At 48.7% G+C, this 26,081-nt stretch overlaps 1 protein-coding gene across 3 annotated transcripts in view; it reads right to left on the reverse strand.

Annotated features, from left to right (window-relative positions):
• lpar1 (lysophosphatidic acid receptor 1) overlaps positions 1–25,734 on the reverse strand; it is a 49,020-nt gene extending 23,286 nt beyond the window's left edge. Inside the window, exon 1 of one of the 3 annotated variants that reach the window (XM_049021438.1) lies at positions 25,605–25,734. Coding sequence is in view for 2 of the 3 variants with exons in the window: in XM_049021436.1 (XP_048877393.1) it covers positions 4,861–4,916 (56 nt within the window). In the remaining variant the exon portion in view is untranslated. Of the gene's footprint in view, positions 1–4,691; positions 5,439–25,604 lie in introns of those variants that run through there. The other 2 variants (XM_049021436.1, XM_049021437.1) reach the window with 2 other exon arrangements.
• Between the last annotated feature and the right edge of the window lie 347 nt (positions 25,735–26,081).

The following is a 26,081-nucleotide window of genomic DNA, read 5'->3' on the forward strand; positions in this document are numbered from 1 at the left end:
GGTTTTGCTGTGTGACCAAATCCTGTCTATCGCCACCCCCCCCTCCCAAACCCACTAATGGAATACAAAATGAGATGTTGCCCTTCTGCGCCGAAAGGCCTGTCCTAAGAATACCCCCAAAAGCACCAAAATAACTGCCTGCACCTAGAAAGCACATGTGTGCCGCTGTAACCCCTGCAGGTCAGCGAAGGGAAACTCCACACCGTCTCAAGCCATCTTGGCCAATAGCTTTCGTTTCCCCTTTTTGTCTTTATATCAAAACGGTAAAGAAAAAAAATGATACATTTGGGGTAGCCTCCGAAAAGTGGTTTAAATTAAATATGCCTTTTTTGATAGTACTGTACCTGGAAATATTCTAACGCCCATAAAAGGGTTACGTGTGTGAAAAGTGTTCACGAGGATTGCGAAAAAACTCTAAATGTATCGTGGTGCATGTGGGCGATTCATGATGCCGGTCCTGCATCGTAAACATGGCGGCAGAAGGGATTTTTGGGCGGAAACGCAGCTCTGAAACCACACAGCCGTGTCTCTTTCAGCATCACTTCAGACACGCGTGGCATTTCAAAACGACGCCATTTACACCGGATCATTACATCAAATAGGGAATATTAAGGCGCAACTGCCACTTCAATGCCACATTTAGGCCAGAAAACACTGCCCTAAGCAAGACGGTCGAAACAGATTAAAACAACGAACGACACAATAATGCTCTGTGCTGTAATGTTGTCCCCACCCTTTCACACAGCGCCGAAACACATATAAATCACTAACCCTTATCAGAGTGTATTTATGGTCACAATTTGCTAGTTCTTGAAGTCAGTTGGGGGGGGGGGGGGGGGGGGCACACAGTAAAGATAAAACATACTATTAAACGTCCTTCAAATCAATGAAGCCATAAAGCCTGCTGTCTTCTGCTGTTAGGGGCCCTGGAGTCAATCATAAAAAAAAAAAACAAGACGGATCAAAACTGATCCACGCTCCGGCCCAGGAACAGAAGATCCCCCCCGTGAGCGGGGAAAGCACGGCTGGGATGTGAGATGCACCACGGCGGCCGAGCCACAGACCACTACCTCTCCCATCAACGGCCGCTGTCTGAAATCCTTCAATTGTTTTACAGGTCTAGGGGATTTTAATGAATATTTTTTGGCAAGTAAGGGGGCAGACTACTAACACAGCGTCTTCTGGCTGTGGGAGGTCTCATTTCAATGACTTTGTATACAATGTGCACTTGTAAACAATATACGCTGCTGTTTCGTGACGCAGATTCAATAAATCGGCAGCTGAATTTTAAAGATTATAAACACCTTTGTCATCAGGTTTTCAGCCAGTAGTTTCGGGAAAGGTGATTACCATGCAGAACTGCTAATTGAACACATCTGATTTGCGGTACCAAGCGTAGCCCCCCGTATATTTTTTGCTGAGTCCCTGAGCACAGTTGAAGGACAGCAGGGAGGATCAGAACTCCTTGCCATATAAAAAACAGCCATAATTTGCCTTTGAGCACATTTTTTTGATGATGGGGGGGCCATTACTGACAGTACTGTGCAGAAGTCTACCACACGTCCACCCTACTGAGGAGATGAAAGCAGCCCCCCCCCCCTCCCTCCCGCCCTTCCCAGACGCTTGACCGGAGGCAGTGCTTGTGTCACACACGAGGGTTAACGAGGCACACGCTGCATTCTTCTTAAAGCCCATATTTCCGGGCCTCGGCTTGGAATCATGTTTATCAACCATGGGGCGCTGACCCCGCTGCACTGGGTGCACGCGGCACCCTGCCGGCAAGCCTACACACGCACACGGAGCTCTCTGGGTACGTCAGCGGGCCGTTACCTTGGGCCTCACGGCGGACTGGCTCATGTTCTACATCCCTATGTACCCGGGGCAGCCATATGCAACCGACGGTATAATTTTCCAGGTTAATTAGATGCCGTCTGTAAAATTAGAACGTGGAATAAAATGAAGAGAGAAGGCAGTCTCTGTTTCCACATTTACTGGCTGCAATTTTAAAATCTCAGTCTCCACCCAGTAAAAAACAGGCTTTGAAAAAAAAAAGTAGACCCAAGAGTGTTGGAATTTAAATACACACACCCCATTGGGGAGAAATGCCACTCTTTCCATGACAACCGTGCCAACGATGCTCTCTTCCGTACGACCGGAAAGGCTGCCAGCATAACAAGTCAGGATAAATGCTTTGGAAAAACCATCAAGCAAATGAACAAGTTTCAGGCATGCAGTCATTTGTTGACGTGGCTGTGGCCCCCTGTACTCACACACCGTCTGCTCTGTTGCTGGGTAATTATCTCTTTCGCCATAGGAGTCCATAAATTAGCTAATGAGATGCACATTTTTACGTGTGCGGCGCAAACTTCCTGTCCGACATCTCCCTTAAGGCCACGTCGCGTGCGGCTCCGGTCTGAGAGAAGCCCCTCTGTCGTCTTGGATTCCACCTCCCTGCCGTTCTCCATTCGCCACTAATGCGAAAGAGGCTGAGAATTCAAGTGTTTGATCTGTAATTATCAAACTATTACAGCCTCAGCAGCTGCCTTTATAGTCTAACACAGGAAGGGAAGTTTGAATCACCATATACAGGCAGTCCTCAGGTTACAAACCAGATACGCTGCTTAGGTCGGCCTTCAAGTTGAAAGTAAGTTGGAACAAAAATAACTCGGTACACAATAATAAGAATAAAGTAATAATACAAGTAACTACATACGGTACTGTACTGTACCAACAAATCACTGAAGCAACACAATGTTTTCATCAGCATCACAAAGTAATGTGTGCATTCATTATTATGAACCATTGTATTTAACCGGAATTTTTTATATTTTAGGCTTTATGGCTGTCCATTCATAAGTATGAGTTGACCGTAAGTTGGTCATTCTTAACCTGGGCGCTCCCTGTACCCAAATGACCTTTGCCGACATGTTGTTTTCTCTACTTGGACACTAGGTGGAGTAGTGGTCAAGGACACAGACTCACAACCTTAAGGGTGATGGTTTCTTTTTCCTGAGCAGCTCCAGTACAATATCTGCCTGTGTAGCATATTTCCAGGCATATTATTCCCGGGCACCGACGGGCTGTACCACAGGGAGAGGCCCAGGCTGGCCACAGTAGGGCCACCCACTGGTCAAACAGGAGGCAACTCCAGAAATAATTTTAAATGTGGCATGATAGGTGTAGCAAAGAGCTACACCCTCCACTATTTCTGACTGTCTCTACGGCACTGTTGTAGGTCCTAGTAAAAGACAGCTCGCATAACCTGGAGGAGGAGGTGGGACTCAACCAGTCAAGCAGCAAAACAGCATCAAAGTGCAAAATGCATGCAGAATCAGATCAGTACATTAAGGAAGAAGAAAAAAACAAATAATATTCCGAGGTACCATCCTTGTAACCTCGTTCAGCTACTTCCTTAAGATCATAATAAGTGCTCTTGTTCTTAAAAAACACAAACTCGTATTATTCCACGTCCTGAAAACACACCCTTGGCTGAAATTAAAGGCGTGCTCTAAACCACAACACGAGTATAAAGATATTCTAATTCACAGGTCCAAAATAAAGTCTGGACCCTCCTAGAGTTTCACACCCACTTGTAAAACTAAATTGTAGTAAGAATTTAATGAAAGTTGTTATTTTCTTTCTAAACCATATTAAAGGGCTCGTTCCGAGGCTAATGCTAAGGTAGACATCTGAAAAGCTTTATTAAATCTGTGTGCAGCCCGTGTAGCAGAGACCGACACGCAACAGCATCGCAGAGCTCATAAAATGGAGCCCCAACTACAAACATCTCGCCGATCTGCTGATGATTAAATCCGTAATACGACTCAGTCCCAATTGCAAGAAATGATCATAAACTGAGAAATCAGAGACAGGCAGTACCGTTTAGGCAATTCCCAAGCCGCTACCTCATGAGGAGTATTAATTCCCAACCCCTCGCATATGTTCCCGGATTGAACAAACGCCGTACTGTATATGAAACTGCATAACGCAAATGCGGAGTCCCGCAAACTTACTGCCGCTTTCCCAAGGTACGGCAATCAGGAATGGGGTGGGCCAGTGGGATCGTCTGGCATCTAACGGTATGCGGCTTATCGGAAAAACGCATTAAAATGGTACAAGGCACGGATTTAATTAGATTAAATAGGTAAGCCAATCAACACAATAAGTGACTTTGTGCGTTACTGAATGGGACAACGAAATCTGTCAGTCGGAGACGCAAAGGTGACGTGAGGGTGCGGGAATGATTTCTGGAAAATGTTGGATTCGGGTTTCTCTGGTTTCTCTATTGCATGCCCAACTTTTCAGGAGTGAGATACAGGTTCTTAAAAGACGGACATCCCCGTGGGGGTAATAACCCTTTGTCATTATGTGGACCCCCCTCAAACAACTCGAACTAGCCTGTCAGTAAGCGTTTGTGTCCCAACAGTCAACGATGAGCCTAGAAAGCTGCGCTTATCTGCGAGCAGCTCTGCTGCGTTTGCACGCATACTTAGGTATGCCTGGTGTACACGCTGGCAGTGATCACTCACTTTCCCAGTGTTACCCACTATTACGGAGCCCCACGTACGTGCTAAATAAATTCTCCCTTTGTGAAATACATAGCTTAAATAAATACATCGGAAAAATATCTTGATTATCATAAGCAACATGTGTTTCACGTGTCAGTAATAATGAAATCGTTCCATACTTACATTACTCTATTCGAATTGAAATCGTATTTCCACAAACCGTTATTCCCAAAACAAGAAATGGAAAAGTGAAAAACAGCCAGAACTCCACGAAAAGTTGAGATGTGTCACTGTGAGGGACGCGTAAACTTTTTCCAGCGGAGAGAAGCGGCGTTTGCTGTGATCATCTTACTTCCATAAAGGACAGATCGCGGGATGCAGGGCACTCGGGACGTCCGGAGTTAGCATATTGTCGATGCCTCCTCTCCACTGGGGCGGTGTGGAGCGCCTGGAGGTGGCAGCGGCATCCACTGGTGTTGGTGACGTCAGGCAGGCGCACTAGCGCGCGCGCACACACACAAACGCACACGCTCGCATAGACATACACACCCAGACACACGCCTAATTCGCCCTCTCCGGAGTACCTAATTGACAACACATTGTTCTTAGACAAGACTTACGTTTACAAGAAAATGAAAGAAGCGAAAACTCATATTTTCTTTTCTAATCAGTGAGTGGCCGCGTATCCCGTATATGTTTTTTTTTCCTGGAAACAATACATTTCTGTGGGCTCTAAGAGCGAAAAAGGCGTAATTGTAAAATATAGGCGCTGTGCGATTCCCGAGATAATTAAACGACCGATTCCAAAATGTCCTTTAACGTCTTTCCATTACAGTCCCTCTGAAACCTGCGCGATCTGCTCCATCCTTTTGCGCTGTGATTGAGTTTACGATCCTTTATGAACACCAGTCTGAAAGTGTCTGAGCCTCCTTGAGGCGTTCACCCGCTGGAGGAGTCCCAGAGTCTGAGCTCATTCGCTATCAGAAATGCAGTGGTACAGTGTGGGATCTAGCTGGATCAGATTAGATGAGTACCCTGTGTATTCCGTAATAAACATGTCTGAGATAACATTTGGCGGAATACCCTCCTTAGTCGTCTATAAAGCGTGATCAGTAGTCGGGAGAATGTATATGATTGATGTCTTGGGGTTATCTAAACTCCCTTTCACTGACAACAAACACTGACAACCACTGCATAACATCACCCTTAATCACCTTCCCTGTGTATATAACAATGACACTTATAGAAAAGCTTTCACACGACTCTCGTCACGGTGCCTTATAACTCAGGGGGATAAACATATCAAAAGCTGCAGTTACACCAACTAATTACACCTCTGCCTTTCCCTCCAGGTACTGCGGGGACAGTAGAAGGCTAATGTTTGTCATATGAAGATCGTGCTGCTAGTTTGTAGGATGTAGTTTCATGCATGGGAACGCCAAATTTACTAACAAAATTTACTTTGGTTATGCATCATGGTTTCACTTCCACCTCCAAATAAACCGGAATGTTCTAAAAGAAATTATCCATCCATCCATCCATCTTCCAAACCGCTTACCCTACTGGGTCGCGGGGGGTCCGGAGCCTATCCCGAAAGCAATGGGCACGAGGCAGGGAACAACCCAGGATGGGGGGCCAGCCCATCGGACTGTGGGGGGAAACCGGAGTACCCGGAGGAAACCCCACGACGATATGGGGAGAACATGCAAACTCCGCACACATGTAACCCAGGTGGAGACTCGAACCCGGGTCCCACAAGTGAAAGGCAACAGTGCTAGCCACCATGCCGTCCTCAAAAGAAATTATTATTATTTTAATTAACAATGATAGCACATTATGGACATCACTGGATAGCAAGAATACCGCCTTTTCTTGGTTTTGGCGCCCATTATCGATTTGAAATCTCTAATCCGTTTTCCAGTTTAAAATAGTATGCAGCGCGATTATGATTTCTCGCACAGATAAGAAACCTAGCAGGCTAGGTTAATGGGATTATTTCTACATTCTATCTAAATTTTAGTTACATACAGGATTGGTGTTCTTCACGCGGTGATGCTGTTTGCCTGTACATTCCTGTATTTGGTAGCATTGAAATGGGCATCAGTGATGGTAGTGTTTGTAAGCAGTTACTTAAGGTGATGTATAAGTAATTCAAAAACAGATAACCAAATAAAACTGACATATTTATATATTACCTGCTGGCGTGTTCCCTGTGTTTATAAAAATATACGTGATAAAACTAATAGAAAAATATATCTTTAGTGTTTCTTCTCCGAACAATACTTTTTGATCTCCTTATCAAAGGCTTGCTAACGATTGCCAGTCAGATGGAATACAGCGAGACTGCGAGTAATTAAACTGCGACATCTGCATAACAGATAAGTGCCTGTGAAGTCATGACCAGCATCGCTGTTTGATCTAGTTTTATCAGATGGAGACCCTTCAACTCTGCAATTTCGAACCTGGTGCCTTCAATTTAATCAAATGTACAATACTGCGGCAGGGTTAAACCACAGGTCGGCAGAAATGCTGACAGACTAGCGCTAGCCGCAGGCTGGACCTACACGCTGGCTGCATCACTGCCGTTTAATCGCTGCAGTTTAATCGCTGCTGTTTATTCGCTGCCTTATCCGAGCTGCTGGGATCACAGCAGCTTTTTGGTCGCGTTCGTCATTAGCGCCTCCCCCGCTGATGAAGAGCAGAAGCCAGAGTTGAAAGCTTACGTGTGTTTTACGTCGAAAATCAGCATTGCTCGGTAGGGGAAAATGGCTAAATGTTTCCTTAACAATAACAACAACAATAGTAATCATAATAATAGCAGTAGGTTGCCCCACAGTTTTCCATGCTCTTCAGCATCTCAGTCAATGCCAGGAAAAGTCACAGTTTTAGTGGGGAAGAACAGGCTACTGGTGTGACACTGCTAGACAAGGCAGACTTACTGAAATCATACTTAAAGGAGCAGGGTGTTAATGCACTCAGCATGGGTGTCCACATAAGACAGTGCCAACAGAGGCTGTGTGTGCGAAGCGTGATGCCTCCACAAGGCGGCTTGGAGTCCGTCAGCGGGCTGCTCTTCCGCCACTGCAGGTCCTAATTAATTTGTCCACGGGGGCACCGGCTCCTTTGCCAACAGATGCTAATTGCCTCATTTATTCCCCGCAGCTTGACGTTGGTTCTGGGGTATGACGTTAAGCAGGAAAGAAATAGATGCGTTTGGGAGGATGTTGATAAACAGACTGAAGTGTCAGTGCTGATTATGCTTTTAATTACGTCCAGGAAGACGGACTGAATAATAGACTGGTGGGACGCGCACGGCTGACTGTCAGCATCTTCCGTGCCGTAGAAAGGGAGGCAGTGAGTATGAGAGTTAGGGGCCTTGCTGCACAGCATGAGGGTGAATGCCCCAGTGTGCCGAGCCCTCAGTGAGCCGCGATGAAAGGGCAGGGCTCATTCTAACACCTTTTTGCAATGGTGGTGGTGGGGGGCAGTGAGTGCAGCGAGATGCGCGACGGAAGGGTGTTTAAGAGACAGGCCTCAGTGTGCATGTGAATGAACATGGGGCGCTCAGTTCAGGTTGGACAGTGTGAGGGACCGCTGAGTAATGCGGGGGGCGGAGCACGGCAGTGATGGCAGGAGACACGGCGGACCGAGGAATGCCGGGTGTAGCAGGGCCAGAGGTCCGGACATTACAGAGAGGAGAAAGTCAAGGAGGGTCCTGGCAAGAACGGTGAGAAGAGCGTGTGAGCGATACAGTCCAGATATAGGGAAAGGTCCGTGATGGGAGGGGAGGAGAGAGTAGGGGAGAGGGAGAAAAGGGTGCAGAGAGGAACTGGGAAGGGTGGGGGAAGGCTGGAGGAGTCAGGGGAAGGGGAGAGACACAACCAGATGGTGCATCGATGAACTTGGACATACACGAGCGGAAGACTGAAACGTACATTTGGAAGAATGTCAGCTGACCTGTGAGGCCTCCCCCGCCGTGCCGCGGTGTCTGACTCCCGGCCGGCCTGCCCACATTTCAGGCAGGCCTGCGGCGAACTCGCGCGTCCTGCTCCCAGCAGCCGCTACGCAGATAAGATAACGCAGTCCCTTCGTGTGCGGTTGGCGTTGACCGTGCAGGCGCTTTGCACGGGGCGGCAGGGTTACAACTCTGCCCTACATCACCATGGAGTCCTCGAGGTTCGTGTGGAAGTCTACGACTGCAGCTGTGACGCAGGACAGTGGCGAGACGTTCTGCTCTCCCTCTCTGTCCCTGCCTCTACCCCATTCCTCTGTGCACATGCTGCACGTCCTGCAAAACCTGTTAGCAGGAATGGAAGGTGATCGTTCCAGAACCCGATGACACGGGACTCCAGAAAGAGCAGACATGTTTGTTCAGGAAGTCACATTTTTTATTGATTGTTTTTTTGCATGTTTTTGGATTGTGGGGGGAAACCGGAGTACCCGGAGGAAACCCCATGACGACATGGGGAGAACATGCAAACTCCACACACATGTGACCCAGGCGGAAACTGGAACCCGGGTCCCAGAGGTGTGAGGCAACAGTGCTAACCACTGCACCACCATGCCACCCCCTATCAGTTATATTTACCAATAAATACACCCAATGTTTATGACTAGTAAGCAGTTACTATTGTTACCACCTGTGCGTGTTACTCCTACCAGTCAGTACTTCTAGTGAGTACTTCCAATAAGTCCTCCCACTGAGTATTACCAGTGAGTAGCACCTGTGATTACCAGCAGTAAGTGCTACTGCCACCAGTTAATATTCCCAATAAGTACTCCTGTTAAGTCCTCCCAGTGAGTAACACCAGTAAGCAGTACCAGCGAGGCCTCTTTTGAGTATCCGTGATGACAAGTTTGTGAGATATGCTGTGTTTAACTCTTTCATAAACACCCTGCAGCCATGCTTTTTACGCTATGTGGCTCCGGGACATCGCACTCCCTCCGCACGCTTTCTCACAAAGGAGGAGACACACAGATTGCGACTGCACTGAGCCCCCCCAAATGCCCCAAACGCCATTGTTCTGCGGCCAGTGGAAAATTCTGCACCCATAGAGGAGCCTGGAACAGTGATGGGAACTCCCAGAATTCACTGCTCCCCCCCCCATCAGTTCAAATGGAAAAGCCATCATTTTAAACAAAAAAAGGCCCCATTATTTAACATCAAACTTACAGGCGCTTGACATGAGGAACCAATTACCCCCACCTCCAAACACTCGCACCCCCCCAGCCACCTCTTTCCTTAAAGAGCAGTGAGATTTTGCCGGCATGTCTGGAACCGGCTCTCAGGCACAGGTTAAATCCTCAGCTGCAGACTATATCCCAGCAATCTGTGTCACTGCACCACTACACTGCGCGAGGCACTGAGTCTGATAGCAGAACCGCCCGCGGTTTTCACTGAAATATTACGGGTCAGGACCTCATCGATGGACATTTAGGCAGAGGTGGATAGATCAGGTCCAAAAAGTGAAAATCCAGACCAGATCTTTGTTTGTGTACACGGCGGCGTGTGATGACAGCATGGTGAGCAAACCTATGCTCTCACAAGGCCTGGGCCTCCAGGTCGCCATTAAGTCATTCATAAACAGGGGCCCGGGAAGCCCATTAAAAAGAAGCTTGAATTTTCTATGGGGGGGGTGGAGGGGGGGTGAGTTTTCCCCCTAGCATGTTGAATCGCTTGCTTTAGACACAGGAACATTCATTTAGCAGATGGCCGATCTGTGGAGCCGCAGACAAGGTAACCTTGTGCTGCTAAAAACGTTCTGGAAAAGTCTCGCCGTGGAGTCGGAAGACCTCAGGACGTCACCGTGGCAATCAGCTCCAGCGCTCACTGATACTTCCTGGGGGGCCCCCTGGGATGGCGCGGCTGGCATCCCCGCAAGCCCTGTGTCCTAGCCCCCCCCCCCAGGCCAGCAGGGGGGGCACCTCACAATGCTTTTTGCTTTGTTTCTGTTCTCTATTCTCTGGGCCGTTACATTTCCCAGCTAAATCTGATTTCCCACAAACCTGTCCTCCCCCGCCTGTATACTTGGGTCATATGATATTTTCCAGGAGTCTGATTGAATCGGGTGAATAAATGGTGAAAATATTAAGCGGATTTCCATCGATCCACCCCATTGTCTGATTGGATTATGATCGTTATGTTTACGGCGTGATTGCATTTGCGATGCGGTGACGGATCGCAGGAATTGGACGCGCAGTTTGTGGCCATTATGCACCATCATGTTGAGAACATCCTCTCGCCGTCTGGCCCAGCTGATCAGCATCATGGCCGTCGTTTAAATGCTGGACCAGAAGCGGAACCGTGAGTGGCTGAGGACTCGAATTAATCAAAGGGAACAAACACCACTGAACTGCTAATGTAAGCTGCTTCAGAAAGGTGCCCAGCCTAGGGAGGGGGGGGGGGGGGGAACACAATGCAAGCTGTGGATAAAAGTGGCAGCTGACCAGTTGACGGAGGTCACATGGGCTGCTGGGATTGCATCAGAGGGGGACGCAGGAGCGAGCATCCCGCAGCCTGGCTAAACAAACACATTCCTTATGTCGTCCTGGAGAGGGATAGATAGGGAAGAGCAGGGGGAATGGGGGGGGGGGGGGGGTGTAGCTGCCAGGCTTCTCATTACATGAAACGGAGACGTCCATCGTGACGGAAGAAGTGGGGAGCGTGGCCATTCCCAGCTCGCTCCGAATGACCCAGAGGCCCCGGCAAGGAAAGAGTCCCACTCGATCCCCACACAGCCACTCGCTCGTAAAAGTCCCAGGCGTGGCCTCTAAGCACCGTCAACTCCCCACCCCCCACTGTGCACATTGTACAGCCCGATTAACTCACCGACAAAATACGTGAACTTTAAAAAGAACAATGTAGGCTTTACACAATTGAAATGAAAACGCATTTTATTATTTTTTTTTATGTCCGTGACTTCTAAGTGACCCCCCCGGGACGCCAATGTGTTTCTGTCTCCGTCAGCTTGCTGGAATATAACAAGAGACCAAACAATTCATGCTACATTGCCCAGAACCCACAGCCAGGCCCCTTAACCGTTATGTAACCGGTAGATCAGAAGGAAAGAGCAGCCACCGTGTGAATGCTGCGCCGTATCCATGGAGACAGATGCCTCGCATTCCCTGGTAATGTCCATGGGAGACGTACCCCCCTTCCAGCCCACACGGAGCCGTCATGTGCTCGGACCGCGTGGCAGCACCGATCTGTCATGACGCACATCCCAGCATGCACCACTGTGCCCCCAATGGTGGAACCCAGCGGCCGCTGTTCGCCAGCTGAGGCCTGAAATCAGATTCTGCGCCTTTAAAACCCACCCTTTGCTTTTCCCTACTCCAGATGCAGCTCTCTTCTTTCCTCTGCCTCTGCTGTTGCCTGCCTTGCCCCCCACCCCCCCCCCCATATGGTTTATTTGATTTATTGTCGGGCGGCCGAGGGGCTCAGGTTACGGCTTTTGAAGTTGTGAGGGACTCCAGGACCCCTGGCATACGTAGGCCAGAGGAGGCACTAACCGGTGCAAGAAGAGGGCCCTTGTTCCCGTCCGAGGGGCAAAAAACCCCGGATCTCACATCTGAAAGCCAATCCTTTCCTAAGACACGTGATTATGGCCCTTTTCTGACATCCACGCCGTAGCTGTGAGACCCAGATGACGCTCGAATGGGGAAGGAGCCTGGTTTGCAGAGACGGACAGATTATGGACATCCCCGTTTCAATAAATGAGAAACACAACCAGGAAGGAAACAGCCCGGGACGGACAGTCTCATAAAAACATCAAAAGTGAGGCTGCCTGAGCGCCTGGCGATTTCCCGCAAGAGCTGACATGGTCCTTGGAGACGCCTGAAAGCACCAGAGGGCTCAGGCAGCAATCCACGCTTCCCTGATGTGGTTTGGACCACAAAGCGACGACTTCCGTTTCCTCTCTAGCTTCTATTATCCATGTCAAAAGAGGGTCATCTCCAGCTGAACAATAAGAGCGCTAATTGGGTCCAGTCGAGAGAGAGAGACCACAGATAATGGAACGGACTGATGTCGCAGCCACAGGTAATGATGGGAGTGATGTTTGGCTTAATGTGTATTGCAGTGAAAGCACATTTCGCATTGACCTCATCATGCAAAAAATCAAGTCTGAGTACTGAAAAAAATAGGATGTTAGCAATCGGCAACAGGAAGAAGGGGTTAGGGATGAGTTAATGCTCTGCTCGTGTCTGGCGGTCGCAAACTGACCGGATACTGGGGAGGCATGAGGGCAGGCAGGTTGGCAGTGGAGAAATCATGATGGGGAGAATGTTCCAGAAGCTGAGGAATGAATGAAGGATAGAGGCCCTGAATGACGGCCTGGCCATGGGGGCTGATATTTATGGTGGTTTGGACACCCCCTTCGACACCGGGGGGTGTGGAGTTCAAAGCCCCCTGTTTAACACCCACGCTCTAATAGACCACCGCGAAGAGGTCAGCGGCAAAGGCATTCACAGCCGGGGTCGACTGTGAAGCCTTTGGGGGGGTGACATTCGATGAATAGCTGCCATTATGTAGAAAAAGCCTCGTTCACACCCTTCCCCCCTCCCCTACTAAAAAATAACTTCCTCTTGGTGTGCATACATTTTGTTCAGTACTATTTTTAATGTCCCTATCTCGGTTTTTCAAAACAAAATAACACAAAGAAAAGTGATGTTGATACCTATTCTCTGCGCTACAGCTCTCGGCTGTAGCCGACTGCTTCCTCTCAGTGCTTGGGGCAGAGAGCCGGGACCCTGCCCAGGACCGAATGCATCCATGAGAGAACCCGAACTGCGCACAGGCTCTGTTCAGGTGACCGGCAGTGTGGAGTCGGGGCACTGGAACCATAAATTCAGTGGAAAAGCGACGCCTCAGAAAGTAGGACATGGTGCCATCATCGCAAACTCGCATCCTAAATGCCCCAGAATAAGCAGCATAATAAACACACCTTTGCTACCTCAACCCCCCCACCCCCCCCCACCCCCCCACGGGGCCAGGGTACAATGGGCCTGAATAACACCAGGAGGTTGGTAATCAGCCGCTGCGACTGGGGGGGGGGCTGGTCCAGGCATCTGCCAGTTCCTGCCATCCCCACAGTAATGTCCGCACAGTGAGTCCAGACCCCTACTACTCTCTCTCTCAGTTATTACAACAGCACAAACTCCAACTAGGTTTAAAACTTATGCACATATACAATCATACACACGGAGACACAAGCAACACCACATATTCACAAACGCACAGAGACACTGTCACACACAGTGAGCCACAATCCCCCATTTAAACACACATATGCACTCTCTGTCTCTCTCTCTTTCCCACACACACACACACACACACACACACACAGGTTTGTACTTAGATCTTCGTGGGGACTCTTCATGCGTTTCTCTGGGGAAAACTCTAATCCCAACATGACAACCTTAGCCCATAACCATCCCTAACCTTAACCATAACTAACCAAACAAAGTCTTTTGGTATTTTAGTTTTTTTGATTGCAGTCACAGATCTACATAGGGACCCCAAAAATGGTCCCGACAACATTAAAAAAAATCAGGTTTTAATTACATTGTGGGAGACATTTGGTCCCCACAAAGTAACATACACCTAATCCACACGCACACACACACACACACACACACACACACACACACAAACCTATGCATGCGCACACTAATGCGAATACAAGGCAGCTTCAGCCCTAATAGTTGCACTTGCCAGGCGTCACCAACTCAAGGATGTGGTGCATTTAACGCCAGAGATGCCCCCGTGTTCAGGAAGTAGCCGCATCCTGTGCCTCACTGCTGATGTTCATAGGTTAAGTCATTACTGCAAAGTACTGAGGGGGTGAACAGCACCTCAAACTGATCATCAGAAACATCAGTCTGAGTCTTTAATTATCATATACAGACTGTGTCTCCGTGCAGCGTGTGGCACTCGGCAACCAGCTCGTCATTCTGTGTCTTCGCTTCAGCAGGACCACCGATTCATGTCCTTCCTTAGGAGGTTCTAGTGAGGTGCCATAATTCCAAACAGCTGTGCCACCCCCCACCCCCCCCCTCCAGCCAGCAAACAGCTCCCTGTTTTGTTTACTGACGCGTTTTTTTGCCTTTTCCGTTTTTAATTTCCCCCCAAGGGACACCTCATCATCATCCTTGGCCCCTATTGCGTTGCCGTGGAAACGCAAAGCGTGATGACGGCCCACAGGCCCGAGCTGGCTGCGGGGTACGTTGCTCGTGCCAGAAGTTGGATTTGTGGTGGAAGTACCAGACTTGAAAACAAAAGGTTCTCCTCTTAAATCCCTTAAGGAGACCTGCTGTTGGACTGTGAGAGGGGCTGTGCAAAGCCGTGCAGGTAAACCCTAAAGCAGACTACAGCAGCGGGGAGTGAAGCTCGGCTGGAGCGACTGACTGCGGCTCTTCATGCTTTTGTATGATTGGGTCCTTTCACACCACCGGAACCTACCACACCAACCTTATTCCGGGGTTCCAGGATTTGTAAACTACAATGTTTATTAATAGGGCCCGAATTTCACTTAAGCACCGAGTTCTTACTGCGTGCTGATTGGTCAGTCTTCTATAATCATGCACGTGTCACTAATGTTAATGTGAAACAGCTGGATGAGTCTCTCAATCAATGAAACAAACCAGTAAAAGCACAAGAACTGAACTATTTAGCCAAGCACAGGAGACTTTCAGTTTTAAAGTAGTTTGTAAAACCTTAAGTAGCTCAAAGTGTCCATCCTGACAGGGATTATCTGGTCACCCTACGCCTGCGTTGGTATGACACTCACAGTTGCCTCTCAACAAATGTTGCAAAATGTTATATATATATATAAAAAAACAAGGTTATTGGATTATGTTAACGCCAATGTGGTAGAGAAGGCAGAATTTCCTGTCAGACAATGAAATAACCATTTAAATATGTTGCTTCCTTTACTGAGCGGAACGACAGGCGATAGCCCGATACCCTACCCTAAAACAATAGCCCTAACGGCCAAGTCAAACCTCGAGGATAAGGCCGTCAAAGCATATATGCTCGTACATTTATTATGATGGTATTTTCAAATATCCTAGACACAAAGAACATATGAAGCGCTGTGTGACACAGTTCATGTCGATCTTTGAAATGAACCCTGCTTCGAGCTTAAGGAAACTGTTTTCACAGTGTCTCACACACACAAGCGTGTGTCTCAGTTTGCTTATCCACCGGGTAAACGTTTACGCGCTTGTTTACTCTTGCGTAGGGAGTGACAGTAACAGGCCCTCGATGACCAAAGGCGCTTTACGAGAAGACAAGGCCTTTTTTGGAACAGAAATGCTTTGACACACTGTATGATGGCCGTAAGCAGGGGCGTTGCTAGACATTCGGGACTTCTTGACAAAATGTTACCTCAGGCCCATTTGGCATGTTATGGGAAGAGGAGGGGTTGGTCCCCTTAGTAGATTTTGCCAACCGGGGGGGAATTCATGATGTTAATTCTGGGCCCCCTCTAGTCTAGGGCCTGCCCTCCCCCCCCCCCCCAGTGACAAGTCTGGCTTGATTTATGAGAGATTCTGCTAAAATGCAGCTTGACCAAATCAAATCTCTCAAAGACTGGGTCTTGGGGCTAAGCGACCCGATCACACGACCTCAAGCTGTCCGGACGTCAGTTGCCTCTCCACTGGGGGGCCCTCGGCCAGCTGCACTCTGATTCGCCCTGTGCGTCTTGAAGTCGTCACGATGCAGTCATGACAGTGCAGGAGGGTGTGAATCTGAGACAGCTACCCCCCCCCCCAGGGTAAAGGTAAAGGTACAACTCTTTATAGGTTCTTATGGCCAGGCACTTAGTGAGTGGGGGAGGGGCATGCTATCTCTTGTTGGGAGGTCATGCGAGTGGGTGGCGGCTGTTGAAGACACATAAAACGTCGTGTGCTATGGGTACCGTGTAAGGAGATTGTGGAGATTAGTAGGAGGTAAAGCGCGGAATCAGAGGAGTTTCACGCTTCGACGCCAGCACACCTGCGTCATCTTTTCATCTGACACTCGCCACAGCCTCAGTGACACACATTTCACTTGGCATTCCGGTTGCACGTGGGATCGTGAATAATTTATTACTCGGCACACAGGGTGCAAGCAGCTTTCATGCTCTGTGTCGGCAGCCTGTTGGAAACTGGATAGAGAGGAAAATGGCTTCCAGATGAACAGGCACTTGAGAAATCACGCAAAGAAAGCGTCTATATAATGACGTTTTTTTTTCTTAAGCGAAATTCTTGCCATCTAGGGCTTCACTCTCTGTGGCGTCTAGCTGCAAGCTGCAGTTTTCTTCTGGGACAAAGGGGGCAAATTATCGACACAGACCCTACTCATCTGATGATACCGAATAGCAAAACCTCGGACTTTTTCAACGTAGATGTGAATCGTTTCAAAGACGACGCTGGACGTGCAGGGAGCTCTGTGTTTGAATGGCGCAGAGGCCGGGCCTTCATCTCGGACAGGACTGAAGGGTTCGGCTTGAGAAGCTCGAACAGGAAGGCCATTACAGTGCACACCAGGCCACCATCTGGAAACCACTACTGGGGAAGATTAAATTATCCTCCCCACTTCGTGGGGGTTGGGGGTGGACCTGAAGAGAACTTTCAGAAGGTGATGCAAGATAACATCTAGGTTTCAGGAACATGGACCAGCTGCCTGCCACACTACTCATTTCTAACCAAGTCCATAGCATTCATATGTAAACAAAGACATCACATGACTAGAAGCCCATGGAAGATCAACATTTCCTGGGTATTTTGACTGCTCGTTCTAGACTGGTGTGGAAAGTGAGGACCAGACACTTATTCCTGAGGGAAACCCTGACTGGAATTATGTCATGGCGTGTAACAGTGAAGGAGGGAACGTGTTTTCTCATTATTGCAGCATGCCGGATGCACGCAACCTCAAGGCCAGATAAATACCCCACAAGGCACGGGGTTTGGAGTTAATAACCAGCAGCTTTTCAAAACCCCAACGCAACCAATGTCACCTGAGGTCCTCGGTTTGACAGTGACAAGAGCAATTCAGAGACAGACTTTGGCTTCCTGCAGACGTCCTGCAGGAAAGAACTGAGCGCGACGCTTCCGGTTTCAGGGACCTTTCAAATGCGGCATGTCAGCAAGCACATGCTGTGTTTTCCTTTGGAAAGAGCTGCTGGCAGGACTAATGAAACAAACGTGGCCCCCTCTTTACAGCGCCCCCCCTGGGGAATGCTTTCTAACAGAGGACACTCTGCTGTCATCACAAGGCACGCCGATTCCAAAGGCACTCTGCAAATAACAATGGCTGGGGGGGGGGGGGGGGGTGCGCGTTTTGTTTCTATCTCTAAAAGGGGGCCACTGACGTCACCTGGACCACAGCGCAGATGTGCGACTCACCAGCACCATCATGCGGACCTGACGGCCCAGGGGAACCACGGGGGGAAGGGTGGTGCTGTGGTGCTAGAAGGATGCTTCCATAATGCAAAATAAACTATCATTTACTATCACATTTAAGGCATATAATCATAGTTTTTCAGCCAATTGAACTACCACAGGTCACACCAAAACGTCCCACTGGTGTTGCTGAAGTTCCAGGGTGTAAGAAGGATTGGGCAGGGCGTTGGTGACATCACAGGCCACGCCTCCCAAAATACGGCCCCGCCCTCACCACACGCAATGCAGCCCTTGGTTCGAGTTTTGCACAACAGGGGAATGAATACAAATTAATACATCTGCTGCATCACCTCCTGCTGCCCGCCAGCATGCACTTCAGCTGCAAAACTGCACTGCATCATGGGAAAGAGGGCACTGTGCAGCAGTTTAGGGTTATGAAAGAAACCCTGCATATACAATGGATTTTTCACTTTAAATAAGTGTGTATAGGACACAATCACAAATAACACAACTTAGAGGTTTCTCTCATGACAATATGAGAACAATTCTTTGAAAGTGTACAGACTTGGTTTATTACATTATCATTGAGGGAATGTTGAGGGAAAAATGGATCTTCTTTGTTCTGTCCTTTCTTCCCAGTGGAAAGAATTTGAAAAATACGTCTCCCTGAGCTGGCAAAGCGCCGTGAGCCAGTGGGAAAGCAGCTAATCAGTCCCAGCTGGGCGCTGGAGCACCCCATCTGCTTTCAAGTCCCCGGCCCGGTGATTTCACACGGGTGAGCCGCATCCCGCCCAGTCCCGTCGGTGCCTGACGTCGCCTGAAACCTGATTAGTTCTCATGTCACACGGCAGGCTTCAGGGGGTTAACAAGGAGCACAGGAGCTCTACGTCTTCTGGCTGGGAGGTCAGTGACCGGCGGGCAATGGCTTCCAAGTCATTTACAGTCTCTGACCATTTGTACAGCCGGACGTTTTACTGGAGCGGCTGAGGTTAAATTCTGCTCTCAAAGGTACAACAGCAGGACAGGCGCTCCCTGCCTGGCCTTGAAGAGGCACGCTGGGGAGGAGGGCAGGGCACAGCTCTGCGCGGATAGCTCTGAAGCTTCACAAGACTTGTGGGAAACGGTCGCTTATAAAACCGGTTCAGCCATTTTCCCTTAAAGCTTCCCTCCCATATTTTTATTACTTATATTGTCCCCCCCCCCCAACCCCCACATCAAATCCCTGCTTCTAACGCTTACACTCCAGTGGGAGTCCTCTAGCAGACTGGACCGTTCCCAGGAGGGTGGGCTCATACCCCGTGGTCTGAGGATTGTTCCTTCCTCAGCCTTCCCGGAAGTCCTCTATTTCAAAGCACAAGGCACACAGTCACACCGCCCAAAATTTACGCCTTTGCCAGGAACACGTGTCCTGAGTTGTCATAGAATGAGAGCAGGTTTTTTCTGTGTGAGTGTGTGGGGAGGTGGTTTTGTTCTTTGTGAGCTGGGAATCTACCAAATAGGGAAATATCCTGCAAAAAATAAAGGGTTCTGGGTGGGGGAGGACCTGCTACAGCAGGACAGTGGCGCTACGCTAGGGTAAGAAAGACACAGCCGGGCCGCCCGCTGACACCACGGACTCTGAGGGAACCATGACTGAAACATGATCTGTTTATAGGAAGCTGCATTATTGCAAATTAAGGCAACATTTAGGTGAGATTAATACAGCAAACCGGACTGGAGCCTATGGTTTCCGGAACTTTCCTGACATCCACTCACTGGAAAGCCTTCAGGGCTCATTGAAAAGATCCACACTTACTGGTAAACCAATACAGAATTATAATATGAATGTAACCGGACAAGATAGTTTAAAAGGTGGATAGATGGATGGATGGATGGATGGATGGATGGATGGATGAATAAAGCACACTTTGGGAAAAACACTGTTAAAGAATGCAGATAAATTATACAAATTAGGTAAGCATTTACTGAGGGGACACTTTACTCATTTGGCTGAAGGTAAATGCTACACAACAGTGCTGCCTTCACACTGAACGGGAAGTTGATGTCCCCGTCTTCAGGTGTGCGGAGAAGCAGGTCTATACCGTAGCAAGATACCGTTTTCTGGGGAGAGGCAAAATTCCGGAATAGTATTACTTTACCACTGAGCTCATCTGGTGGCACTCCATTGTGCTCACCTGAGCGGTCCCTGTCTGTCCAAACACCGTCTGCTGGCTGTGAGAAGAGGCAGAGTCAAAACAGGGCATGCGGGTGATAACTGACAGACTCGTTTCCTGGGAACGGTAAACGGTGTCACGCTGCTTAAGCGGCATCACAAATGAGGTGTGTCACATCCCATGGTTTTTATGCTCACAGCCAAACTTCTTAGTAATAAATTCCTGTGCAGTGAAGTCAAAATTACAAAACCAGAATGAGACTTTTCACAGAGGATGCCGTGAGTGACTTCACTTCTCCACCCCCCCTGAGGGCATCTATCTATCCGACCCACTGGCTTCCTCTCTTGCCCATCCGACCAGAGTCGCTGACAGTCGTCCATGCGGCACATTACTCATTTCGAGTGTTGGGTGACATCCACAGAAAAGTCACGCTGGTGCCCCTCGCCCTAATGTTATTGGGGGAATCGGCAGCAACGCAGGACCCCCAAATTTCCTGTGTTGTGGAGAAAGTGAAATGATCCTCAATTTTCTCGGTGGGGGGGGGGGGGGCTAGTCCTGTGGTCAAATTGGAGTCTGACCAGCACTGTATGTGTTTTCCAGATTTTCTTACCTGTAAACATTCCGGAAATATAATCTCATAATTTAACGGGCAGTTTGAGCTGTATCAGATTACTTTCAGCTGTCCTAAATCTTCCTTTAATTGCTTATCTCACTCAACCCGAAAGCACTGGAAACATTAATATGGCCTCGGAGGACATAAAATACCATTTTAAAACCATTATGCCATACCATAATACTTCCGCGCAGGGCGACTGTCTGAGAGAATGAGAACTGGCCAGGCTCCTGGCTGGACCTGTGGACGGGAATAATTGTATTTAAGTAAGACTTAAAGTCTACAAGACACTCTCTGGTTTTTAAAAAGGACAAATAAAAGTAAAATAAAGTCATCTGTATGAACTTTCCATTTTCCAAAAGGATGGATCTGTCCGGAATACTGTTCCTAAGAAGCCTGTAACGGTGTGACAGTGGTGAGATCATGTTTACGTTACGCTGGTTACACGTGGCCGTTGCCAGAGATAAGGCTCATGTCGAGAAGCCAGATAAGTTCGCTTTCACTTGAATTTCCTGAAATAAAGGCCCTTTTCCAGCAACTGACAACACAGGGTTGCAGGTTTTCGTGTCGGTGGGCACAGAGTGCAATTGTTCGAGGCTTGGGTGTCAGCCCAGTGCACAGGAAGTGCGAGCCGGGGTCACGGGGAGAAGCTGGCCACATCTGCAGCCATGAGAAAGTGCTTTGAGTTTGACAGGAAGCAGACGGGCGAGCGGGCGCACAGAGAGGCCTGTGTGAGGCCGTTTGATCCCGTCTGGGCTGCGGGAGCGAACCGAAATGAAAAGCGGGGGGGGGGGGGGGGCCAAACAAACGGGTCCTGTGCTCCGGCCTCTTCATTCATTTTGGCCCAAGAGTGTTTTTTTAACGAGAATTGCACTCTAATCTTTAAAATTACAACAGATTATGATAAAGGCAGACATTGTTTTTCATTCAGATCCATTCGCTTTTGAAGCCTTTAAACTGACTATAGGGGTTTCAGCAGGACACTGGGTGCTTTTTGAAAGTGTAATCAGAGAGCTGCAAAATCCACTCATCAACAAATTTAAAAAGCAGGGAAGCGTTAAGCGGAGCTCCATTGGCAGGGGCCTGCTTGACCGTCTGCCCGGTCTCTTTGCGGCCCGCGTGCTCGGCCTGCCTCTTCGTCGCTCTGCATATTATGGCTGCCAAATTGCCTCCACGCAGCGTGTAAAAACATGAATCTTCTACATACAGTTGCCCCCCCACCGCACGTGTGCAGCCACCTTTGACGAACTTCAGAAGAAAACCAGTTCTCGCGAATTCAGGGAGAGGCCTGACTGAGATTTCTGGGAAATATTAAGTGGCAGGTTGGTTTTTAGGGTCAGAGGGAGCATAGTGCGGGGTGGGGGGTATGGCGGGGGGGGGGGGGGAGTGGCAGAAAGGGGGTGAATCACCCCAAAGACAGAATCACCCCATCCACACTGCAACACGACCATCCTGTAGCTTAGAATACTCCTTCCTTTCTGGCAGGTGAAAATAGTCTGAGAGCCAGTCAGAGGCCTCCAAATATTCTTCAGCCAATGAGAGGAAGGTGCTCACGCACCATGTGCTCTCCTTATGCCGATACAATGTCTGCTATGTTAAAAAAGAAAAAGACAGACATGTCTGTCTCCCTCAAGGCCCTTTGACGTACCTTCAGATTCTTGCGACTGCCGGCAAGAGCCATCCCAACATTTTCCAGATTAGTCATGGAAAAGCCAGGGACATGATCCACATGTCACTTCCTGGTAGAACCCTTCTGGCTTTGTCACTTTCCCTGAAAGGATCGCTGGGGTAAGTACACGCAAATTTTAACAAAGAAGCAGCATTTAAATTAAAATAAACAACAAAAGGTTGGGGCTCTGCGGCGGCGTCCCTGACAGCTGCCGTGTCTTACTTTCCAGTGAGAGGTGGGGGGCATCTGGGCGTGACTCTCCGTACGGGTCTCTGTGACGGATTAAGGCCAATTCATACTTCACTTTTCCACATACGCTTTCAGCTGACGTGTCGTAAATATCATCACTGCGGACGGCTGCTGTCGGTGCGTGCGTAGACCAGATTTTTACGTCTAGGAAATTGTGCGTGTCGTTGCGCATCGACCGTGCATGTGCAAGATAATTGATAAACAATTTCCAGTAGGTGGCAGCACCAACTTTCACAGATCAGCAGTCAGTGACAAAAAAGTAGAGGAAGAATAGTTATCGTAGCAGTTAGTAGGAGGAAGGTCAGAGGTACCTGCATATTTAATTTTTCATAGTTATACCGAGGTATACGGTACTTTGAAAAGCAACACTATTCTGCATTTTGAAATCTTGGCGATAAAACTCGCAGAGGGTGAGGGGGCGTTCCCAGCTAATTCTGTTGTAAGGATTTCACTATACCGTGGTATGTTATATTACCATAGTACCGCCCAAGCCTAGACTAATTACTTAATAAAATTTTGATAAACGTTTACCCATTTCACTTCACTGCTTGTATGTGTGTTTGTTGCAATACACCTGCCCTCTGCTGGTCTGGTCTGGTGCTGCTGCTGTATGCATGCGCCAAATGCGCCAAATGCAACCATCCGAACCCGCAGCCAAATGTAGTAAGAGCACAAGCTGCCACGCAGACAGAAGGGCAACACTCAGAGAGATTGATAATGAAATTAAAGCCAGCCTACCCCCATCCCCCTTTTGGGGTTAGAGTTGTTGGAAAGTCAGTGTCTCTAGTCTCTGCGTCACAGACTGCAGACACACAAGGGGGGGTGTCACATTCCATGCTCCCCTGCCTGATTTTTGCATTGTTTACTTGATATTATGATATTTCCTTTAACCCCCCCCCTTTACTTGGCTGTATTGTGTGTGTCTAGGGAAGCACAATAGGCCCCCCAGTCTGAGGTTTTTGGACATGACACAGATTTCCCAGATAAACATTTCTCATCTTTATGACCATTGTTCTCGGGAAGTATGACTGAAATCCATGTTTATCTGTGGCTGATGCAGCTCAGGCTCAGCTGTTTGTTTACACACAGGCTTGGCACACAACTCTGCGTGTGTGTGTGAGGGGAACAGCAAGGCCTTATCCAGGTGACAATAAAAGAAAACTCTTAAATATACTCTTTACGCCACAGGTTCAAATTCTCCACTATTTCTGTCAGCCAAAGTTTCACTCTGTTGCATGTTATGAATCTGGCTATTTTTAAAAAACTCCACATTTCCCAAAGTAGCAGAAATAGGATTACTATTAAACAAGGCGTATGCCCACAATCTGGGTGACTATAATAAAAATGGCTGGCGCGCGTCCGCCATCTAGTGGATGTCTGAAGCATTGCAACATCTATATACAACTTCAGAACACATTTTTGGAGTGCCTTTACTACTCTTAAATACTGTCCTTCGTCTTTTCACAGACCAGCAATGACACCACTGATACATACTCCGTTTTCATGTGTGTTGGGACAGGAAAATCTTGGCAGGCAGCCGCCACAAGAGGGAGCTGAGGATATAATTTCGTGATGGAGATCTCAGACTAGAGGAATCGCCTCCGCAGACACGTCAAGCAAACATTAAGCTGTGTTCTGGCCGGAGATGTGTCTTCATTACAGACTACAGTGTTCACTACTGGCCACAAGGTTGCTCACTGCTAAGACCAAACCAGAGAGCTGGATAAATTCTATGTTTCTTAACTTCCAAGGTGTTGGTTTTCTCAGTGGACTTAAGTAGAGACAGCGAGACGCGGCAGCTCAGGCAAGCCGATAACGCCGCCGGAGCTAAATTAGTTTTTACTTAAACAGTAAGTGACATCAAATGCTGACCAGGTTGTATGTATGTGCCATGGTTTAGGCGGTGGCTGTTCTGGGAGGGCAGACTGGTTTTCATCCCAGGGTGTACTACGTTTACACCCTTTTCTCCAAGCAATGAGACCCAAACTGGATGACTTCTTTTTTGGTACAATGGAGGGCGAGGTTTGGAATCAAACCCCACAGCAGGGCTCTCCGATTCCGATCCAGGAAGGCCAGTCTACAACGCAAACACCACCTTACTCAGACAAACACACCGTATTCAGTGCACCAGCTATTAGTAAGTGTGTTGCAGACTGACCCTCCAGCAGCCGAACTGGGGCAATGCACCATACCATATAATAGCCTATACTCAAGAGCCCTACTGATACAAAACACACAGTTCATAAGCTCGGGCTGGAACTCCGGGGTCCAGAGAGACGGGGGGGGGGGGGCACCGGAATGAGGGAAAGCGCAGGACGGGACTCGGGCAGCGGGTGAGAAAAAGCAGATCAACGTCAGACAGAAACATGGGAGCGCTGGGGAGAGTCACACAAACAGCCCCAGCCAGGCAACAATTACACTTTAGGTGAAAGCTCTGCAGACAGGTAGTGTGTGTGGCTCCGTGACAACCAGAAAACTGTCAACACAGCCATTAATGTGCAAAAAACCCGGCGTAAATCAGCGCGCAGGTCTGTCTGTTCAGGACAGACACCTCAGCGCCAGAGAGTTGCGTCACATTTAAGAACAAACTTTTGTGCAATGAGGTGCTTTAGAGAAAAATAAATGTAAATAGAGCACATGAATTACACCGCAGAGGTTTATAAACACTTGAATGCCTTCAGCGATGATCATTGCCGCAGTATATCAGCCTGGTAATTTACTGCAAGGTGTTCGAGTATTTTGCGAGTCTGACCGCGATTGCGGCCAGGGTGACGTCATATGTCATTCCAAGCACGCACCGTGCGACCCCCGGCGTTGCACCCCACAACTGTCCGTGCCTCCCGAATATATACATTTACAAAATTAATAATAAAAAAAATCTGCTTCTTTTGGGTGAGGGGGGGGGAGTGTTTAACGTCACGTTGTCTCGGCACACGGAGAATTTGCTTCAAATCTTCAACCCGAGGGCTTGTAAACAAAACACTGAAAGGGGGCGACAGTATGACAGGTTTCATCGGGACGCTCACCCCGCGCTGAACTCCCGGCGGTGGACGCGCCTGCTGTCCGCCGCGGATCCGCGTCTCCTTCGCCTTTCCCAAATAGAGAGGAGGCCGCCTCATGTCGCGGCATGTGGGGGGAAAAAAGGAAGATGTCAGGATTTTTAAAAGAGCGACTCTGACAGGAGCTGGCTTATCATTAGGCAGTTACTCCCTTTAGCGCCCCCTCCCCCGGCTGCTAATTGGCGCCCCGACGCGGAGCCGCAGCCTCCCCGCTATTCCGCTCACGTAGCGCAAACCGACGCGATTAAGACGTTTCCTCTTCCCCGCCGCAACTAGTCGCCGGCATCTCCGGCACGGCGGAGGGAAGAGGGGGGAGAGAAGGCAGAGAGGGAAAAAAATTAAAATAAACTCAGACGAGAGAGGGAGAGCGCTGATTTGAAGGTTATGCTGTACAGCCCTCAGCTTAAGCGTCTAATTAAGTCTGCAGGGAGTGTGAGGCTGGAC

This window comes from Brienomyrus brachyistius, chromosome 7 (assembly GCF_023856365.1).
Source record: "Brienomyrus brachyistius isolate T26 chromosome 7, BBRACH_0.4, whole genome shotgun sequence".
In the NCBI taxonomy this organism is placed as follows: Eukaryota; Metazoa; Chordata; class Actinopteri; order Osteoglossiformes; family Mormyridae; genus Brienomyrus; species Brienomyrus brachyistius.